Raw genomic sequence first — 21,651 nt, forward strand, 5'->3', positions numbered from 1 at the left:
TATATATATATATAAATTACATTACACATAGGACCCAGTGCCTTTAAATTAAACTAATACAAAAATGAATAACCTACCTGTCTTACCTTTCCTACTGTAGCTGACAGACTACACGTTCCTCTCTTCAGAGAACATCCACCTCCATGCCAGTCACTGAGACGCAGGCTGCAGCATCTCTGCGGTGCCGGCGGCTGTAACTGCTGTCAGTGCGCGTGCGCAGCGCCGGATATTGGATCAGTATAAAGATCCGATCTGTGGCAGGGGGACCCATCAGAGAGGGGGGCATGGGGTCCGGGATACTTACCCCAGCGCTCCCCCCCCTAATCTATCTCTGGGGGGCAGCGTCGCGGAGGGAGGGAGGGGGGGCAGCGGCAGAGCCCTGGAATGCCCCCAGGCATTCGAATCACCATAGGCATTTTCTCAGAATGCCTATGCCTAAAGCCAGCTCTGCCAGTCTCCCTCCAGCAGCCTCTTGCCTCCCCCTGCGTGTCATCTATAACCAGCAGGTGTGGATTTGATGCCAAGCCGCCAGTTAATTACAGCTGTGCACCGGCAAGCAGTGACAGACATGGACAATTAGCACCGATGTAATTTGAATCTGCCACGAGCCGCAAGCCAAACGGAGCTTGCGGACCGGCAGCCAATCAGAAGCCTCCACTGCTGATTGGCTGCCGGCTCGGCAGCTATGATTGCCTCACGAACGGCGGCTCTGTCTCTCCATGCCTGCCAGCCGGTGCGCCAGCTGTAATCAGCTGGTGGACCGGCACCAGATCAACACCGCTGACACCCAAACCACCTTCGGTGGCCCTGCCCTGACCAACCCACCATGTGTGCGTGATTGGGTGCAGGAGGAGGCGGGCCACAGAAGCAGCTTAAGCATCACAAAAGCGACACCCCTTGCACCCACTGTAGCTACGCCACCGTCTGCATGCATGTTAGCAAACAGTGGGATACTTTTTAGGATCAATGGAATGGAGAAATAGGCTGCAGATTTACTTCAGGGTCCAGTCTTCAACCTGGGCAACACCGGGTATCCCAGCTAGTATTTAAATTTAAGTGAGACTCACTTGAGATTTCCACTAACACTAATCTATATACATATAAAATCAGATGTCCTGACTCACTGACTCATCAATGCCCAGCCCAAACCCCTGGACCTAGAAACAGGAAAATCAGGGAGTATATTCCTTCCATGAAGTAGGTGCACAGTAATTTAAGGATTTTTCAAAATTCGAATCCTAAGTAGGGAAAAAGGGATAAAATATTTCTTTCCCCTTTGCAATGTCCTGCCTGACTGTTTCATCGTGGTTGTAGTAAAGATCATATTCAAATACCAACTGTCATCCCAAGAGCTGACAAACATAACTTGAATAGTGAGGGAAAGAAATGTGTTACTACAGAGGTGAGAGAGGAAAATGTGTTACTACACAGATGAGAGAAAGGAATGTCAAATGTGTTACTATTGGGTGAAGGAAGGGAATGTGTTACAACATGGGTGAGGGAGGGGAATGTATTACTATAGAGGTGAGAGGGGAATGTGTTACTAAATAGATGAGGGAGGGGAATGTCAAATGTGTTACTACGGGGTGAAGGAAGGGAATGTGCTACAAGATGGGTGAGGGAGGGGAATGTGTTACTATAGAGGCAAGAGGGGAATGTGTTACTAAATAGATGAGGGAGGGGAATGTCAAATGTGTTACTACGGGGTGAAGGCAGGGAATGTGTTACAACACGGGTGGAGGGGAATGTGTTACTACAGGGGTGAGCAGGGGTTTATGTGTTACTACAGAGGTGAGGGAGGGGAATGTGTTACTACAGGGGTGAGTGGGGGTAATGTGTTACTACAGGGGTAAGGGAGGGAATGTGTTACTACAGAGGTGAGGAAGGTAAATAAGTTACTACAGGGGTGAGCAGGTTTTATGTGTTACTACAAAGGTGAGAGAGGGGATTTTTTTATTACAGGGGTGAGTGGGGTTAATGTGTTACTACAGAGGTGAAGAAGGGGAATAAGTTACTACAGGTGTGAGTGAGGGTAATGTGTTACTACATATGTGAGGGAGGGATTGTATTTCTACACAGGTGAGGGAGGGGAATGTCGAATGTGTTACAATACGGGCGAGGGAGGGAAATGTGTTATTACAGAGGTGAGGGAGTGGAATGTGTTAGTACACAGGTGAGGGAAGGTAATGTCTTACTATAGCAGTGATGTAATACTATAGAGGTGAAGGATTAATGTGTTATTGGAGTGGTGAGATGGAAATGGAAACAGTAAATATGTAAGGTTTAGCTTGGTGAACACGAGTACATCTGCTAGTAATAAATATCATGGTTACAACTTACAGATAATCTCTGAAGCGTTAGTCTTACAGACGTCCATGTATCCAATCTTCTGTCCAATATGAGAATGAATTTAACATCACTTTCTTGCTTGCTAGGAGAAATGCAAAACATATATGAAGAAGCATCTAAAACACATATTATAATTAACCAAGAATAAAAATGAATTCTTAAAACTGTATTGGACAGATGCCATCAGATGTTATTAATAAAAAAAATGTGTTCATAGCAGTATAAAGCTGCATACACACGGAACAATATTGTGAACGATATGAATGATAATGATATTGTTATCGTTCATACCATTCAATAACGTTCCGTGTGTATGCAAGACATCGTTAACAATATCTTTCATCGGCCGTACTTGCAGGCCAAACTGACAATATAGTCAGATCCTTTAATTTCGGGGTAGGGGCGGATCTAGACTGTAGTATTAGGGGGTCGAGTTAATGATGAATTCCACTCCCCCCTCGCGGCAACCCCCCCCTGCTTACTCCCCGGCTCCGGTGACAGTCTGTCACTGACACATCCCCCTAACTGGGAGACGGGAGCTCCGATCACAGCACAGCCCAGCCATTATCATCTCTCTCCTCTGAACTTAATGATGCAGAGGAGAGAGATAATGGTCGGACAAACTGTGCTGGGGGGGAGGGCGATCGCTCGAATCGCCCCCCCCTGGATCCGCCACTGGTTCGGGGATGCAGCTGGTGATGGCACTGAACGATATAGTTAACGATATCGTTCAGTGTGTATGCTTAGGAACGACATTGAGCCCGGCCAGGTGAGGGGACAACACTCATGGAGCATATCGTTCCATGTGTACCCAGCTTAAGTTTGCAATGTAACAATAATAAAATAAATGTTTACAAAGCAGGTTTCCAGTGTTTTCTATCCCAAATAATAACAATGCGAAGGTATAGTAACATAACCAAGAGAAACAGGAGGGGATAGAAAGAAAATAAAATGTTACAAATATGGATGTAGGGGGAAAGGAAAAAAGGGAGAAGTATATGAAACATAAAGGGGTCAGTTCAATTAGAGGGCATGTCGGCAATGCCAATTTAGTGCACTCCTACTCAGCACATATAGTAGCCCCTACATCTCATATTTTAAAATGCACTCCTATGGGACTGCAAATATAAATGCATAATTTAGGGGTGAAATCAGCATGATCTAGGGAGCCGTCATCACGGGCATCTTCCTATTATTATTATCTACAGGGGGCTCCAGTAGATTGAGTTTTTAGGGGATAATTCAATTACACCAGATACGTTTTCACGGGTGAAAAGGGAGGTAGCCTTGGGATTTATCACCCGGGGCTATTCAATTAGGCTCTCTTTTTCACCGAATACCTTTATTAAATTTATAATGATGTGTTAACAGTGTTAACATGGGTTAATGGGCGTTAACACACAGAATCCATGAAAAGTGTGTTAACCACCGGTACCAGTTAACCACCTAATTATCGGGGATTTATTTTCACTGCTTGTGAAAAAAAATCCCTGATAATTACTGCATTTAGGGGGTAATTGAATAGCCACGGGGGATCAATTAGCCCGTGGTAAATTAAATTCCACCCTAGGTTAGCTGTCAAAGGTGCAGCTGAATATGATTTAAGAGTATAAGTTTTCTTGAATTCCAACCTCCTCCGAGGATGTGTTAAAAACAAGTTCCTTTTTTGCAATGATAAAAATACTATGCTAAAAACACCCACCTCTCCCAATAAACAAGCAACAAAGTGCACCTTCCCTGACACTTGCATCTAATTTAAATAATCTCATCCAACTTAATAAAATAATAATTAAACGAATTACAAAAGTTATTACTAGGTATACTCATATACTCATTTAATTTAGTTTGTTGTTTATTTTATTTGAAAATGTTACGTATCCTGCTACATATCCTTGTAGTGATTATTGATATACAAATAACGGTCATGATTATTTTTACGATATGTAATGCCTTATTTGCAAGAAACATTGTAACAATCTATAATCTGAGTATAAAGACTCCCTATTTAACATAAACAATTTACTTAGGTTGGTCTAGTTACTGTACAAATTAGATGGTTTAAATATAGGCTTTGCATAACTTGTGCGAATTTAGCTTGTGTTACCAGAAGAAAAGTGTACGGAAATATACCATTAGTTCTTACTTAATATAAACCCGTTGACATTTTCATGCACTAAAAGCATTTACCAGATATCACAGTGTAAACATTTACTTTTAAAATTCTATTTACCCATTTGACCTTTCTGTGCCACCTTATACTCTTAACTGCCATTAAAATTATATGTTTATAAACCTGCTTATGTCTAGCCCATTAAAGCACTGCAAATTGTACCTTGGAATGGACGTCAGATATGTTAGAACAGTCTTTAGAACGCCTTCGGAAACTTCATGAAAGGTGGCATTTTCAGGAAATGTGATGATCCAACCTTTATCCTTACCCTGACCACCTTTCAGTAGTAAACATAACATATATTACATGACATTACACAGATCAGTAGTACAAGTAAAAGATAACAATAACAAAATGTAGCATAAATCGTATCAAGGTCAACAGAGAAATGTGTTGTTGATGTAGGAAATGAAAATCTTACACCTGGCTGATGTGAGGTTTTACACCGTTTTATTAATGGTAGCAATAAACAGGAGCAACCATATTGAGGCCAAAGAGGTGGAACAGTTACTGCCCTGGTGGCACCGGTCTCCAGTTTGGGTGGTGTCAGGAAGAGCACCCTGCTGCCTGGTGAGGCACCGGTCACTTCCTTAGGGTGCTACTGGCACCCACGTTCCTGCTCCCGGCATGTTCTGTGAAATCAAGATGTCACATGTGTTGGGGAGAGGGGGGGCAGGAGTCACCCAAATGTGCAGGAGTGCCCTGAAACAGCAATGGCAACAAAAGTATATTATTTATATGTGTTCATTATATAAAAAGAGCATCAAAGTAATTTCACTTCATGCACAATATTGCATTCAGCTTGAGAATGAATCACGTGTGGAGATAAAAAAAACAACCTGTAGCCAATCAGATCACCAGAATGTTCACAGTAGCAGGAAATGAGTGCGCTGACACTGTGGGAGGCTGTGACCTGTCCTCTCCTGTGATTGTGTTAACACAGAAGGGCTACAAGTTACTAATGCTTATCTACCTGTGTGCAGGACCACAAGATATATTTCATATCCTCAACCCATAAGGGATACATACTAGATGATACATTGTGTGTAGAGTCAATCAACAACATCTTTTAGTGTTTACACCCAAATCACTATGCAATGACTTCTAGTACTATGGGATCTATGTACTAAGCCTTGGAAAGAGATAAAGCGTAAGAGATAAAGTATCAACCAACCAGCTCCTAACTGTCATTTGTAACATGACAGCTAGGACCTGATTCGTTGGTACTTTTTCTCCATCCACTTTATCTCTCTCTAAGGCTTAATACATAGACCCTTATATCTAGAATATATGTTGTAAATAATGTGAAGTGTGGGCCTGATTCAGCACGGATCACACGGCTGCGTTCGCACGCACCCTCTCGCTGCAAAAATATGCTAATGAATGCAATCACACGGCAACCGCAGCACTATACCAAGACGCCCATCACTGTATAAAGCCGCCCATTTCCCATGACATGCATCCAAAAGTCAGCGAAAATATCGGTAACATCGGAACCATTCACACAGTTGTGGTTGACTTGACCCTACCGCAGAAACTGCTTAACTTCCTGTCGCCATCTAGGCCTCTGCCAGCGTATACAATCGCAGGGGCTTAATTATGCACACCCCTGTAACGGCGTTCACAAGCACAGGCATGCCTGCGTTCCGCCGACCACACACCCTCTCCACCCCCAAACGGTCACTTCATGTCAATCTCTATGCGATTGGACTGCGTGCTCACTGCGATCGCTTCCCGATCGCAGCGGCCTGTTGGCGCACGAGCACTGCAATGCATATGCAGAGGACAAAACATCGACCGGCTGCGTGCGAACGCAGCCAAGCGATCCAACCTGAATCAGGCCCTGTGTACATACGATTCGACGGTGTATACAGAGACACAATTGGTAGCTCACAATCCTCTGTACAGACATTGTGTGTGTGGATACGAACGATGATTGTTTAGTGTGATATTGTGTGTTCTCAATCATCAGGTCGGTCGGTTGACAGTGGAATTGTTCAAGTGTGTACCCCAAAGTAGAAGGAAGGAACCAGATACTTGAAGGATGCATCTGAAAATCTGAACATCGGAGCCCTGGCAGGATAAAATTATTCCCAATATTGGAAGTAATGATGCATGCTACAGACCCAGTGATAAATTAGAATTATGTCTAATATTTACAAGCAAGACCACCTATGGTGTTTCTAATTGGGGATAATGTCGAATTTTCGAGTTCCGCCCAGAGAAGGGGAGAATCTACTGTTTTAACTAACATCATTTTGGCAATTCTTATTTAATAAATTGATAACTAATTCCACACCCCCACCCTGCAGCTGTCCATGGTAACACATTACCTCTTGGCAATGAGTGGTTTTGCTTCCATTTGAGTTCAGATACTTACGTTTGTTAGTGTTGAATATCTCTCATGAAAACATAAGGAATTTTAAACATATACAGGCTACAAGAGATAACATTTTAATATAGTTGGTGCTTCCAACCCAAGACGTGGAAATGCTGAGAATAAAAGATGAGTGAATCCATTAGTATCCCTCATCAACTGAACTAGTCAAAAAGGCCCTAAATAATAGTAAGTAATGGTGCCTACAGCATTGGGTACAGGATGCAGGCGCTCAGGATCCCGGTGGTCAAAATCTCGACACATGTCAGTAGGGATCCTAACCCTCCCCCTCTCCCTACCCCTCCTTCCTCAGTGCCTCACCCTCCCCCCTAGTGCATAACCCTAATGCTAACTCTCCCCCTAACCCCTCTACTTACCTTCGGGATGCCGGCGCCACACTGACTGGTGTCTGGATTCCAGCACCGGTGTTCTAAGCGGCAGCATCCCCCAACATTTAGCGGATATTCTACATTCTCTGCCCAGTTACAATATACTGTTATAGCCAGATTCTCTGTCTCCAGGTCATAGCATCATGGGGAGAGCATTCTTGCTGAACAGACTCTAGAGACAGACCAGTAATTTTACCCACAGCCTCTGGGCTCTTAGGGGCCCATTTATCAATGAGATTTATCATAAACAAGTGTTAAAACTTGTTGCGTATGATAAATGGTGTTGAAGCCAATCAGCTTGTTGCGTATGATAAATGGTGTTGAAGCCAATCAGCTTGTTGTGTATGATAAATGGTGTTCAAGCCAATCAGCTTGTTGCATATGATAAAACTTGTTGATAAATAGACCCCCTATTTTTTTTAATTATGTTTGTTACCTGTCCTACCAGATCAATTCTATCTAGTAATTTGTAAAGATATTTTCAAGAAGAACTGTCATCTTTCCTGTAACCAGTGCTAAGAAGCAGAGGGGTATGGGATGGGTATTGAAGTGACATAGGGGTCTATTTACTAAGCAGTGTTAGGAGACAGAGTGAAAAGTGATAAGAAAGTGATAAAGTGCCAGCCAATCAGCTCCCAACTGTCATCTCACAGGCTGTGATTGAAAAATGACAGTTGGGAGCTGATTGGCTGACACCTTATCACTTTTCACTCTGTCTCCTAACACTGCTTAGTAAATAGACCCCATAATGAGTAATGGTTAGAGATTTTAAAACCGGTCACAGGCTTATTCCAGAAGCTGCCTGGTTCCTATGTAAGGCAGGACAGCATTTGACAAGATCGGTACCAGGGCATACCCCAAGTATGGGCCCCCTACTGCTTAATCTGTTTTGCCCATTTATACTACATACAAAGATACTGAGATATAAACCCAGCATTTATAACAAGAGAAATGGTATTATATACTACAAGTGGTAGGGTATGAAATCCCGGCAGTCGGGATGTGCTGTCAAAATGCAGACAGCGGCATTCCGATGCTGGGAATCCAGACAGGAGTCGGGTAAGTACGTTAACCCTCCCCCCTTCTCCCCTTAACCCTAATCCTCCCTTCTTGCACCCTAATCCTAACCCTCCCCACCCCGGATCCTAACCCTAACCCTCCCCGTTGGTGCCTAAACCTAACCCTCCCTCCTTGGTGCCTAAACCTATCCCCTCTCAGTGATGCCTAATCACCCCCCCCCCCCAATGGTACCTAACCCCATCCTCTCCCCCCAAAGTCTAAGTCTAACCCCCCCTGGTGCGTTTGTATATCTGTGTGCGACTGAATCTGTAAATGAAGCACTATAAACCTTGCCATGGAAAAAAAGCCGCAGCTGCTGCCTCGTAGCCCTTAATATACAGACTCAATCTATCACAGATATAAAAGTGTTGCATACTGTATAAAATTAATCAGTGCAGTCTCAGGAAGTGATTTGTCACATCCGATTGAGACTAAGACACATTTTGGAAAAAGACACAAAAAATTATGTCTGACGTGACCTGGCGCTCCAAGGAGGACTGTTTGGCGCGACTGCATTAATAGTGTATGACAACCCATCCGTATATAAAATAAACATGTCATTTATTTTATTTATTTTAATTTAGAAAGCGCCCCAAAGTGTCTGCGCTGTATAAGGGGGGTAAACATAAAAACATTTAAAAATAAGATAGTAGACTCCACAGAGTGGCCCTTCCTGTGGGAGGTTTTGCGTAAATTCGGATTTGGCCCAATATACCGGAAATGGGTACAATTATTATACGACAGGCCAAGTGCCAGATTGTCTGTGAATGGTTCTATTTCTTTCCCTTTTTCATTGGCCCAGGGCACGCATCAGGTGTGCCCATTGTCTCCGTCTTTATTTGCTTTGGCGATGGAGCCACTGGCATGTATCCTACGGTCTCATTCAGACATTATAGGGTTGAGAGAGGCTGGAAGGGAAGATAGGGTGGCTTTATATACTGACGACTTATTATTGTTTTTATCTAATTATGTAATTGGGCTACCAGCAGCTCTTCAAGTCATAGATTTATTTGGAATGTACGCTGGCCTAAAAATTAACTGGAATAAGTTATATATTATGCCACTTATAGCTGCTCGGTAACCCCTATAGTTAGTCTCTCTTTGTTGGGTAGACCGTTTTAAATATTTAGGTATTTGGATAACAAACACACCTAGTGATTATGTTTCCCCAATTATAGACACTTTTTTATTTATGTTAAAGGATAAAATTAAGGTGTGGAGCAGACTCCCCCTTACAGTTTTGGGTCGGGTCAATTTAATAATTATCTTTCTGCTGGTATATTTAGGAAACTAAATAGTCTCCTTTTTGCAATGGTTTGGGCAAATTGTAATTCTCGTATTAGTTTAGATACTCTTAATAGGACTAGATCTGCTGGAGCTCTTGCATTGCCGAATTTTAAATACCATTATTATGCAGCTCCAATGGTGCATCTGCGGTAATGACTTCAGGACCTGTCTAGTGATGTTTTGCATCTTTCTTTTAGTATCTCAGTCATACCCTGGGTTTACTCCTCTACAAATACTGTTAGATGGTAGAATTATTGGGCTGCCCTTATTAAAACAAGCAAAAGTTTATAGGCATGTCTCTGGCATGATAGAGGCTCCTGGATTAGATGCTGATACTTTCTTGAGTAGCTCGAGTATACTGACCGAACTAGTTAGTTTACAGCCTAACTTAGTCTGGCAGTCTGTGGGCATTTCTACAAAAGGTCAGTAGGACGATAAACTAAGTTCTTTGCTCATTTGATCAGCTTAGACAGAAGTATTACTTACCATCAGAGTATTTCTACAGCTTAGACATGCCTTGTTGACAAAGTTTTCAAATTCATCCCATTTTAATCTTTTAATTAAAAACATTTTTGCTGATTCTTGGCCCCATAAGTCTTTTATCATACTCTTATTCGTTTTTACTATCCCTTCACCATACTGAAAATCTACCTAGACTTAAATCTCAGTGGGAAGAGGATTTGGGTCCTATTAAAGATGAGACTTGGGCTGAGACATTGAAGTCTACTAAGGTTTCTACAGGTTGAGTCTCCCCTATCCAAAATGCTTGGGACCAGGGGTATTTTAGATAATGGGATATTCTGTATTTTGGAATCTTTGTATACCATATTGAATGTTTTAGGAATAGGGTCCAAATCTAAACACAGAATACATTTATGATTCATATACACCTTATATACACAGCCTGCAGGTAATTTTATACAATATTTTCATTAATTTTGTGGCTCAAACAAAATTTGTGTACATACATGAAATTTATTTATGTTTCATATACACCTTATACACACAGCCTATAGGTCATTTTATACTTTGTTTTTAATAATTTTGTGCCTTAAACATAGTTTGCTTTTTGATGGTTCAATGTACACAAAGGTTTCACTATCTCAGTCATGCTAAAAATATTCCGTATTTCGGAAGATTTGGATAGGGGAGACTCAACCTGTATTAGATTTCAACAAATGCAATTGTTTTTTTCTACATCGCACGTACTTACAGTACTCCGGTCTGTTTAGTTAAATAAGGAGGCCACTCTACTGATCACTGTCCTAAATTCCACACAGAGGAGGGGTCATTTAGGCCTTATTGTGGGAGTGTCAATTAGTTCGCCAATTCTGGGAGCGGGTTAAGTCTGTTTTATTCGAACTGGAAATTTCTAATGTAATACTCAACCCAGTAGCGTGTTGTTTGGAATTGATCGAGGGAAATCTTATTAATAAAAAGAGTAAACAGTTTATAATAAATATGTGTGCCTTAGCTAAAGTGTCCATTGCTCGTTTATGGATGGCTTCTGAGGGACCGGAAGTTGAAGCTTGGTTGTCTTTGATTTGCCTCACTGTACAGCATGAAAGACACATTTATATTATACGGAAGGCGGAAATGACATTTAATCAGATATTGGGGTAGATGGCTGGAGTCCAGATTTTCCTCATCATAAAGAAATAAGGAAGATTTCATAGTAGTATCTCTAGACGAACATTTACCAACTATTAGAATTACATAATAGTGTATGGCTTTTTTGTGCATTTAAAGTCATAATAAAAGAGCCAGTGCATCTTTTGAGTTATTTATTTATTTTTTTGTTTCTCTCCACCTTTCTCTTTCCTTGTTTTTGTACATATAACTGATGCTATGTATAGGCATAAAATGTATATTGTAAAATGAGATAAACTAGTACATTTTACATGGGAATACAAATGTTTTCAAAAGTCTGCAAATATATGTGTTTTTATAAATTATATATTTTTGGTTGTAATTGGGTTGTTTATAATTATTAAGCATATAAAGCTTGTAATTATAGTTAGTATATATGTAGTTATGATATTTACAGACAATATATATGGTTTAATAATGGTAATTAATACATTATTTATAGTAACTATTATTGTCACTATATAATTAGTTAGTAAAATTACAGATATTCCAACTAGGGGTAAATTTACTAAGAATCGAGTCTGATCGAGTTTGCAAGTTTGTTTTTTTTTCAACTCGATTTGCATCGTCGAAACTCGAGTGATTTGATGCTTCTGAAACTCACAAAATTACTAAGAAGTGAATTTAGCTCTGACCGAGTTGGCCAATGGTGAAGTAGATCGAGATATCTCCCTCAAGTAGCAAGTTTAGATAGAGTTTAAAAAATGTGTACGGTTACCCCGTATTTTAGGAACTAGCACTGGGCTGCTGAGCCTGTCCTGGTTTTAAAAATAGGGGGAAAAATAAATAGGGTACCCCCTATTTTTAAAACCAGCACTGGATTCAAATCTGGCCGGGGTGTAATGCCACCGGGCCTCCCCAGCCAAAGAATTAACACCCCAAACCAGTCAGCCCAAGCTGGAGATCTCAGGGGAGGTGGGGACCCCCTCTCCCGAGCAGCCCAGGCTTATACTGAAGCCCGGTGCTCTTCCCCACACCACTGGAGCTGTGGGTATGGGGGCTAATAGTGTTGTAAATAGTGAGAAACTATTGTTTTTTACCGTGGAACTAAAGGTGCCAGCGTGCCTGCCCTTTTGCCCTTGTGTAACTACAAGTGCAAGCAGGCGGCCAACACCCGTACTCCCACTGTAAAAAAAAAATTGTTAAAAAATCACAGACACACCATAGTAAGTAAAGTTTTATTTCACACCTACTTACCACACTCACATATACCTACCTGCTGCCAGACGGTCGGTCCACTTCTCCAAGTAGAGCGCCACTGGGTTACCTGTGATAAAAGATCCTATACTCACCTCCATCCTGGCGCCGGTCTCCATAGCATCCCTGGGTCTTGGCAAAAAAAACAAGCGGACTGTAGCGATATATGTGTTGTCACATACTCCGCTACCCGACTAATGACCAGGGGAGACCCCTCATGGCATCTGTCATTAGCCGGACCCGCCAACCAATCAGCGGCCACTCTACAATTACAATTATTATGTTGGCTGGCGGGTCCGGCTAATGACAGATGCCACGAGGGGTCTCCCCCGTCATTACCCGGGTAGCGGTCTATGTGTTAGCAGCACACACATCACTACAGTCAGTTTGTTTTTTTTGCCAAGACCCGGGGATGCTACGGAAACCGGCACCAGGACGGAGGTGAGTATAGGATCTTTTTACACAGGTAACCCAGTGGAGACACAGGTAACCCAGTGGAGAAGTTGACCGATCGTCGGGCAGCAGGTAAGTATATGTGAGTGTAGTAGATAGGTGTGAAATAAAACTTTACTTACGACAGTGTGTGTGTCTTGTGATTTTTTTTACTATTTTTTGCTGGCACTTGTAGTTTCACAAGTGCAAAAGGGCAGGCACGCTGGCACCTGTAGTTCCACAGTAAAAAACAATAGTTTCTCACTATTTACAACACTATTACCCCCATACCCACAGCTCCAGGGGTGCTGGGAAGAGCCATGGGCTTCAGCGTAAGCCTGGGGTCCTCGGGAGAGGGGGGACCCCTTTATTGGGAGGGGGCCCCATCTCCCTTGAGATCCCTGGCTTGGTCTGACCGGCTTGGGGTGTTAAATCTTTGGCCGGGGAGACCCAGTGATAGGGTCCCCTGGCTGTGGCATTACACCCCAGCCGGATTTGAGTCCAGTACTGGTTTTAAAAATAATGGGTACCCTATGCAATTTATTTCCCTCTATTTTTAAAACCAGGACAGGATCAGCAGCCCAGTGCTGGTTCCTAAAATACGGGGCAACCTTACACGTTTTTTTCGTTGTATTTTTAGGAACCAGGACTGGTTATGTTTTTTGGGGGGGACCCTACGTCTTTTTAAAAAAATATTAACCCTTTAGATAGTGTTTCCTTGAAGAAACATACACAAATCACACTGATCTGTGTATGTTTCTGTCAAACTCGCAGCTCAGGAGGTGGTCTATTTGAAACTTCTATTTAGCTCAGAGTTTGCTACAATTACACCCGAGATTGTAATCTCGAATCTTGGTAAATTTTTGAGTTGTATCTTTTTCATGAAAAGTATTTCCGAGCTTGGCCAATGGTGAGTTTATTCGAGTTTGCAATCTCACCCAAGTTATTCAGTGAAAAGAGAGAGTTTGCCTTTAGTAAATTTGCGAGTTGAAAAAAATGGTTAAACTCACCAGAGATTGCAATCTCGACCAAACACATTTCTTAGTAAATGTAACCCCTATAGTTAATACTCTTATAGTTATTATAATTGTAGTAAACACATTTATAATCAATGCACTTACAATCAGCAAAGTACACTTTCATATTTGCGATCACTATATTTACAGTCATTACAGTAGTGGTTAGTATATTTGAGGTTAATAAATTTATAGTGGATGTGCGTGTGGTTTTGATACCCATAATAACTATATAGATTTTCACCATGGTCAATATTTATTTTGGTTAAGTTGGAATTATTGTCACGTTATTGTCACGTTTAATTGTTATAGTTGTTATGTTTTAGGTCACTATATTTAGAACATTTATACTGCTGTAGCTATGGTGGTTCAATGTGGAAATGTATTTCAATTTGCCTCTAGGCGTTATATATTGGGATTTGGTTTTATTCACCAAATGTTGGAATTGGTATTGACTTAAAAAAAAACTAAATAAGATAGTAACATAGCTTAAGTACAATACACAACAGCTAACTCTAACGTAAGTACAATACAAAGCATTACTATAACCCTCAGACTGGCACGTATTTTGAATAAATTATATTTGACATTATCTCCTCAGAGAAACCTTATATGTTCTAAATACCCATAATGTTTTATTAAGTACACTTCTTGTGCCATTAGAGACTGCAGAATAATACTCTGGGTATCACTTTGCCAAACACTGTACAAGTTCATGTGAGGGATTTAATTACATGCTAACACAGGGAGACAGAGAACAGAACTCTGCTTACCTGATAGAAAAGCATATTCTTTCATCAACAGATCAGTGATGTCTTTTGCACAGATGGGAGCTGCTGTCTCTGTAAAACAAACAGTTCAGTTCAAACACATCATGAAAACAGCCACCTGACAGAGTCACATTAACCTTATACATTCTTCATCTATTGAAGAAAACCAGGCAACGTAGATTCCCAGGAAGGACAACTACATCCAGGGGTGAAGCCAGGCTTTCTGTCACCCGATGCAAAGCCACGGCTAAACAGCCCTTGCCCCTTGTAGATAGTACACCCTCGGCTTAATTAAAACATTGTATGCATTCTATTAGTTCCATTACATTAGGATGCCAGTGCCTGCTGCATTTATATTCTGTATTTTTTGGTGTCTACACTTTTGAATGGAGCATTCTGGCTCCACTGACTCGATACACAAAGGGGCACTATTACTGGGGGCATTTAGATGGATATGGAATGGAAAGGAATGTTCCCAGAGTGATGAGAAACGGTGGTCTGTCATGTTGACACGCCCCTATTTTTCAGTGGCCACGCCCCCCTATGGCATGTGCCACGCCCACTTTTTCAGTGCACTCTCATTCTTGGGCGGTGGGGTTTCTCAATTTTTTACTTGCCCTGGGCATCAAATACCCTAATTACACCACTGCTAGGTAGAGATTTCTATACTACCTCACCCACCGTGGAGCATCACAAAAACTGCAATTTAATACAAAAAGAGTCAGACAGCACCATGGGAGGTGGCATACCTATAATGGGTGCAGGCACAGCGCCAGAGTCTGCTCCCTTGCTCCAAAGAGTAGAGAGGAGCGGGCCTGGACAGACACTGCACACGGACCCCTCCTATCTTAATATGCCCCTGACTATAGAGCATTGCAGTGACCACCATATAATACAGAGAACATCACAGTGACCACCAGTCACAAGGTGGGGGGCTGAAACTGGCAGAGGGGGGTGCTGTTTAAACAATACAATTAAGTCTGCTCCAAACAGTTTTGCAGAGGATCGATCATTAAAGGGGAAGGATCAGCTGGACAATGTGTATGACAGGCACGTCAGATCTGCCGCCCCAGACTCCTGTTTTAGCTAGCTCCCATTGGCTATATCTGGCCAATGGGAGCTAGCTGGCATAGGAGTCAGGGGGCAGATTAATCCGGCATACCTGTCATACACACAAAGACCCAGCGCTCCCATATATTTCCCCCACCACCCACATTTACCCTGCACCCCACCACCCACCTTTCCCTCTCGCCCCAACCACCCACTTTTCCCCTGTGCCCTTCACAAACCACTTTTCCTCTTCCAGCTCCCCCCTTTGAAGGCGATGAGTCCTGCTGGCCGACAATCAGAAGCAAAGTGGAGAACCTGAGCATGCAGATAAGCACAATCTTCTGATTTAATTTGTTTCCCTCTTAGGCCCGTATTCAATTTGAGGAGAAAAGCCCCGGACTTTTCGCCTGCCGGACTTTCCGCCTACATCGCGTATTTTTTGGAGAAAACACTTCCCACGCGCGCCCGCTTTTCGCCCTATTCAATTTCAAAGGATGTGAAAACAGTACCCGGCAAATATGAAACAAGTGAGAAGTCCTGTCAGATTTGGGGAAATCAGCCTGACACCCCCCAAAAGATGCACCGACATTGGGGATCACTATGGATACCCCCATGAATAGGGCTGCTGCAGGTATTTGGGGTACTTAAATGTTCTCAATAGGTTCTAATTAGTGTCTTTGCATAAGTGGTGAATATTTACCAGGGGTTTTTTTTTTTTTGTTTTTTGTTTTTTTTTTTAGAGGAAAATAAGTAGTCCCAGCAAATTTGGGGTACCAGAAAATGGGTGCAAGCCTATTTTTGAGTTGCTAAAGTGAAGTTTTAAAAATTATTAAAAATACACCTGCTGCAAGCAGCTGCAAACTTAAAAACACCTGGGGCATACTTGGGGACCCCCCTGGAGTCTATTTCACTAGTTTTAAAGTTTGTCCCCGAACTTTCAACTTTTTCATCCCCAAAACTAAATTACTTTTTAGCGTGAACTAAAGACTTTTTAAAACTTTTTTTAATGCAGTTTACCTTAGGGGGACTGTCCCAAGGGTGCAGGGGGGTTCTCGCAACTTTGCACCCCAAAACCCCAATTCTGCACTTTTTTTTACACCCATTCGTAGGTGAAAATTTTTCGCAGGTCCCATTGCATTGAGTTTCCGCACCGGCTTCAAAATTGAATACGGGAATAAGCTTTCGAATGGTGAAATGACGCCACTCGCGATACTTTTCCGCAGAAACTGACTTATCGCGGCTAATTGAATATGGTCCTATGTCAGAATCTGTATACGAGGTGCTATGATGCAGCGGCCGCAGCTTTTTTCCACTCAAGTTACCTGTGCTTCGTTTACATACTCAGTTGCACACAGATATACAAGTGTCTCTTATCAAATTAATCAGTTTGATTGCATTGCAAACTAAGATGCATTTTCGGAAAAAAATAAAAGGTTTGGCGCAAGCAGAGTCACACGGGACTTAGCGGCTCATTCACGCCAGGCATCTCACGTTGCATGGTGTATTGAGGCTAGCTGTATGAGGACATACCTGTAGGGCCAATGCCAGCCTGTCACCAATGACTCAGTGATACAAAAAGGTTTGTCTGGACTGATGGTGCCACTAACTCCAGTAGCATAAAATCAGCCTATCTTGTGTACTGGCATGGAAATCATCTTGAGAAGTACCCCTAAATGGCCGCTGCTACTATTCCCGCAAACACAACAAAAGCCCACAACTAAAACAGAGTGGGAGGTAATTTCCAAAGGAAAAAGAGGCAAAACCTTGGAGTATTATTTTATTTTAATTTTTTTGCATTGTTTTGTAGAATTATTATGAAGGAATGAAACTTAGCTCTGTGCCTAGAGTAGAAAATTATAGTTCTAATTTCAAAAGTGGAATGAGATAAACAGTAGTATACTTCACTGGTGATTCACTGATTCTGTAAATCATAAGCAATCTGATTTTAATTGTCATTTTATTGTAATATTGTAAGAAATGACAATAAATGAAAGATTAGTCCTCATAGACACTTGATAAGCGTCCCGCTGTGAGGGTCATTTATGAACTGCTGTTTGCGCATATGTTTGTGCACTGTGCATACAGTATTTTTTTTCTTATTGTATTCCCACAAAATACACAGGGCCTGATTCAGACTCGCTCGCAAGCGCATAGCGCTCGCAAGCGGGTCGATGGTGGCCCAGTGTGCACTGCAAAAAGCACTCGCTCCGTGGCTCACTACAAAAGGGGCGGCTGTCGATGTTGATCGACAGCTTGCCCTGTTTTGTAGGCGTGGCGGGTGGGTGGCTTCACAAACAGAGGCGTTCCCATGCGAACGACTGCCGTTTGTAGGCGGCCCCACTGACATCACCAGTGATGTCAGTGGGAGAGCTTCCGGCTCTATTAGATCCAGAAGCTCTCTGGGGCTTGCGGCCACGAGACCCTACCACAAGGGTCTCGTCGCAAGCCCGATGGTCGCGATGGTCTTGACCATTGCAACCATCATCCTGGCCGCTCGCAATAGCTGTGGGTGGTCACAGCTATGCGAGCGGCCAGGAGGCCGCTCCACAAAAAAAAAAAAAAAACGCCCCGATTCAGAGCGAGCGCTCTTTCAGAGCGTCCGGCTCTGAATTAGGGCCACTGTACGGAAGCAGATGTTGGGAACACAATTGCATAATAAGTAAAAATTTCAGTGATATCTGACAGAGAGGATCTAACCATTTTTACACTGAAAGTAAATCTCTAAGATGTATACAATGAAATATGTATATCATGTTCCATAAAGATAAATATCTGGCTAGGACTATACAATCTCAAGGAAACAAATCACTGTCTCCATAAGAGTCCAAACATCTCCTCTTCATCATCACTCTGATCAGGTACAGTATACAGATATGCCAAGCTACATCCTTATTGCTGGCGAGGCAAGGGCCTGATTACAAGTTGTACGCGAGCCCAATGGAATACATACAACTCTGATGGTAGGTGGACTGCGCGTGTCGGGTTAAGCCGCAGTCTGACTGACAGGCTGCAGCCGTTTGGAGGAGGGAAGGCTGTCTGTTTCAGGAAACTGTATTTTCATAATGCTGCATCCAAATAGGCAGCATCGATGCATATAGCGTACAACTCTGAATCAAGCCCTAAAGGGGTCCATACACGGTGCGATAAAGCAGTCAATCCGACTGATTGGTGCGATTTGGCTGTTATATCGCACCGTGTATGGGCCTGATGTCGGACCGAGCGCACACCCGTGGGGTCGTACATCGCACCCCATGATCTTACTTGCAGGATCAGTCGAACAGGAGATGTGATGTGCGATCCCATGCAATGCTATGCGGGTGAGGGAGCCGGCATATGGGGCGGTCAGCCACCCGATCGGACCGTTTGTGGGGACCGCCAGATATGTCGGACGTCGGATCCCCCATCGCACCATGTATAACCCGCTTTAGTGTCTATAATATTCCTTTGGTCATTCAAGGAGGAGAGGAGCATCATAAAAAGAACAAACAAATAAAACAACAGATAAAACGTTGATCAATGTTTTTGAATCCTCATTTAGGGACCTATTTATCAAACAATATTTGTGGAATATTCCCCGAAAATGCTCATTTTAAGTTCCCTTGAATGTACCATGGAGATATCGCAGCAGATAACTCCGATATATGCTGCAGTCTATCCATTTCTAACAGCAGCCCCTATAGGTTTCTATGGGGGCTGCAAAGCTGTCAGAATTACCAAGCTCTGATAGGATAATGCCAGATGGTTTTGTCCTATAGTATGATATAATGGGTTAGGACTCGTTTGGAGCAACAAGGGTATGACAGGCAGCCTAAGTGAACTCTCGGTCCTGTCACTAATCCAGTTAAAACAAATACACGTAAAAAGAAAAAGTCGGGTGTCTCTTTGGGTGCCAAAAACCACTTAAGATGACACACAATATCTTTATGGTAAAACAACTGAAAATCTAGAGAAGAGGAACAGTCTATATGGGCGAATTACCTAAAATATATGCATATAGATGGTTTATAGAATACAAATACATTTTATTGATACAACAATGCAAAAGTGTGTATTACCCTTACATAAGGGAAATGAAATCATGAATGAAAAAACCCTGGATTATTGGGTATATAAAAAAGGTGCATACCAGACTGGTAAGCACTGGGACGCCCTATGCTAGGTGCAAATGACACACCTTCTAACGGGCATGGTGCATAGCCTGCATTTACGTCAGCACTAAACATTGCCTAGGTGAAAACGTCCTGTTACAAACCAGTTATTCCGCTTCAGTTTTCAAGGGCAGGATAAAAAGCCAGTGGAACTATTTTATTTATATAGTGGGTATCTCTCTAGTAATTGTTCATTTTATCCTTGAATGTCTTGTTTTCATAGATTGCTTATTGCAACCGATTTAGTGCTCCCAACATGGCTGCCTCGTCTGGTAGAATGAACAATGCATGATTCTGATTATTTTGCAAGGATCTCACCTTTTATTTTTATCTCCTCATTATGTGTCATCTCTTCCAGGCATTGCCTATTCTGCCCGGTGGAATCCTATGTAGTGCACCTGAAATGGCTGCCTCACTTGGATCCTTAGTGGGTAGGATGAATAATACTTGGTACTAATAACACAAAATGGCTGCCGCACCTTTGTGTTATATGCATGGTTTCTGTATTTTATGAAAATGTAAACCTGCATTATTATGTTCATCTGTAAAGCGTCCTATTGGAGAAAAGTGCTCTATAAATAAAATGATTACTAATAAATTATTATTTAAGTGTAGATGAAATCAAATTGCGTTATGTCTCTGCAATCGCCCCATACAAGCGCGTGCTCAGTTTCACAGCATAAGCAGTGCAAAACCACTCTGCATCATTATTACCCCAACCCTTTACACCCATTATTGCCACCTCCCAACTCAGATTAAGTTATACCCACAGAACAGAACATTACAAACAATGGAATATTAATCTGTGTCAATAAAACAAATGAAAGTATTAGTACACTAAGAGGGGTATTCAATATGGGAGCAAAAACATAGTTTTTGCGTTAATATCGCACTTTTGACGTCATTATCGCAGGTTTGACTTTTACACCGTATTCAATTTCAAAGACTTATTCGCAGGTTCGAAAAGTCTTTGATCAAAAACGGGGATAACTTTCACTATTGAATAGGTGTCGAAAAAAAGTGCAGAATTGGGGTTTAGGGGTGCAGGCTTAAAAACAATAGCCTGCACCCCTGGGAATGACATTTAAAAAAGAACTGTGTCAAAAAAAGTTTTAAAAAAAAATAGGGACACCCCAAAAAATTAATTTAAAAATTGGGGTGAAAAAAAAAAAATGGGAAAAAAATGATTAACAATAGGGAAATAGGTTCAGGGCTATTCTGCATGTATGCGGCAGGTGTTTTCTAGAATAGATTTATAGTGGCAGGTGCACAAATGCAGAATTTTTAAAACTTACTTTAGGGACATCAAAATATGCTAGTACCCATTTTCATGTACCCCAAATTTGATGGGACCACTTAAAAAAACGAAAAAAAAAAACCTAAGTGCTCTTCTGCATCACTTCTTCAATGTCGGGAAAAAACACCTGCTGCGGCTATTTAAATCCCCGACTTTCATTTAAAGGCTAAAACGGGGGTACCCATAGTGATCCCCCATGTTTTTACAACTTTAGGGGGGTCTTACAATTTTTTTAAGGAAAAATTCGTAACTTTACGCAAATCCAACTGCGGAGGCTCCCGTTTTTCTTAATTTTATATTGAATACGGGGATAAGCGGGAGTGCGCCCGATACTTTAACGCAAGTAAAAACTCCGATATGAAACGTTAACTTCGACAGTGAAGTTAACGTTTCATATTGAATACCCCTCTATATATCTATGTATATTGCAGATTGATGGGATATCAGAACACAATTAAAT

General features: G+C 42.0%; 1 protein-coding gene across 9 annotated transcripts in view; it reads right to left on the reverse strand.

Annotated features, from left to right (window-relative positions):
• The window catches only part of MCF2 (MCF.2 cell line derived transforming sequence), a 201,900-nt gene that overhangs the window by 125,024 nt on the left and 55,225 nt on the right, over positions 1–21,651 (reverse strand). For all 9 annotated transcript variants that reach the window (XM_088465800.1, XM_088465799.1, XM_088465803.1 and 6 more), the window contains exons 2-4: positions 14,700–14,768; positions 4,682–4,796; positions 2,341–2,431 (exon numbers count right to left, since the gene is read on the reverse strand). In XM_088465800.1, the coding sequence (XP_088321926.1) occupies positions 2,341–2,431; positions 4,682–4,796; positions 14,700–14,724 (231 nt within the window). In that variant the 5' untranslated portion in view covers positions 14,725–14,768. The remainder of the gene's footprint in view (positions 1–2,340; positions 2,432–4,681; positions 4,797–14,699; positions 14,769–21,651) is intronic.

Source organism: Taudactylus pleione, unplaced genomic scaffold, assembly GCF_031769625.1.
Source record: "Taudactylus pleione unplaced genomic scaffold, aTauple2 ptg000064l, whole genome shotgun sequence".
NCBI lineage: Eukaryota > Metazoa > Chordata > Amphibia > Anura > Myobatrachidae > Taudactylus > Taudactylus pleione.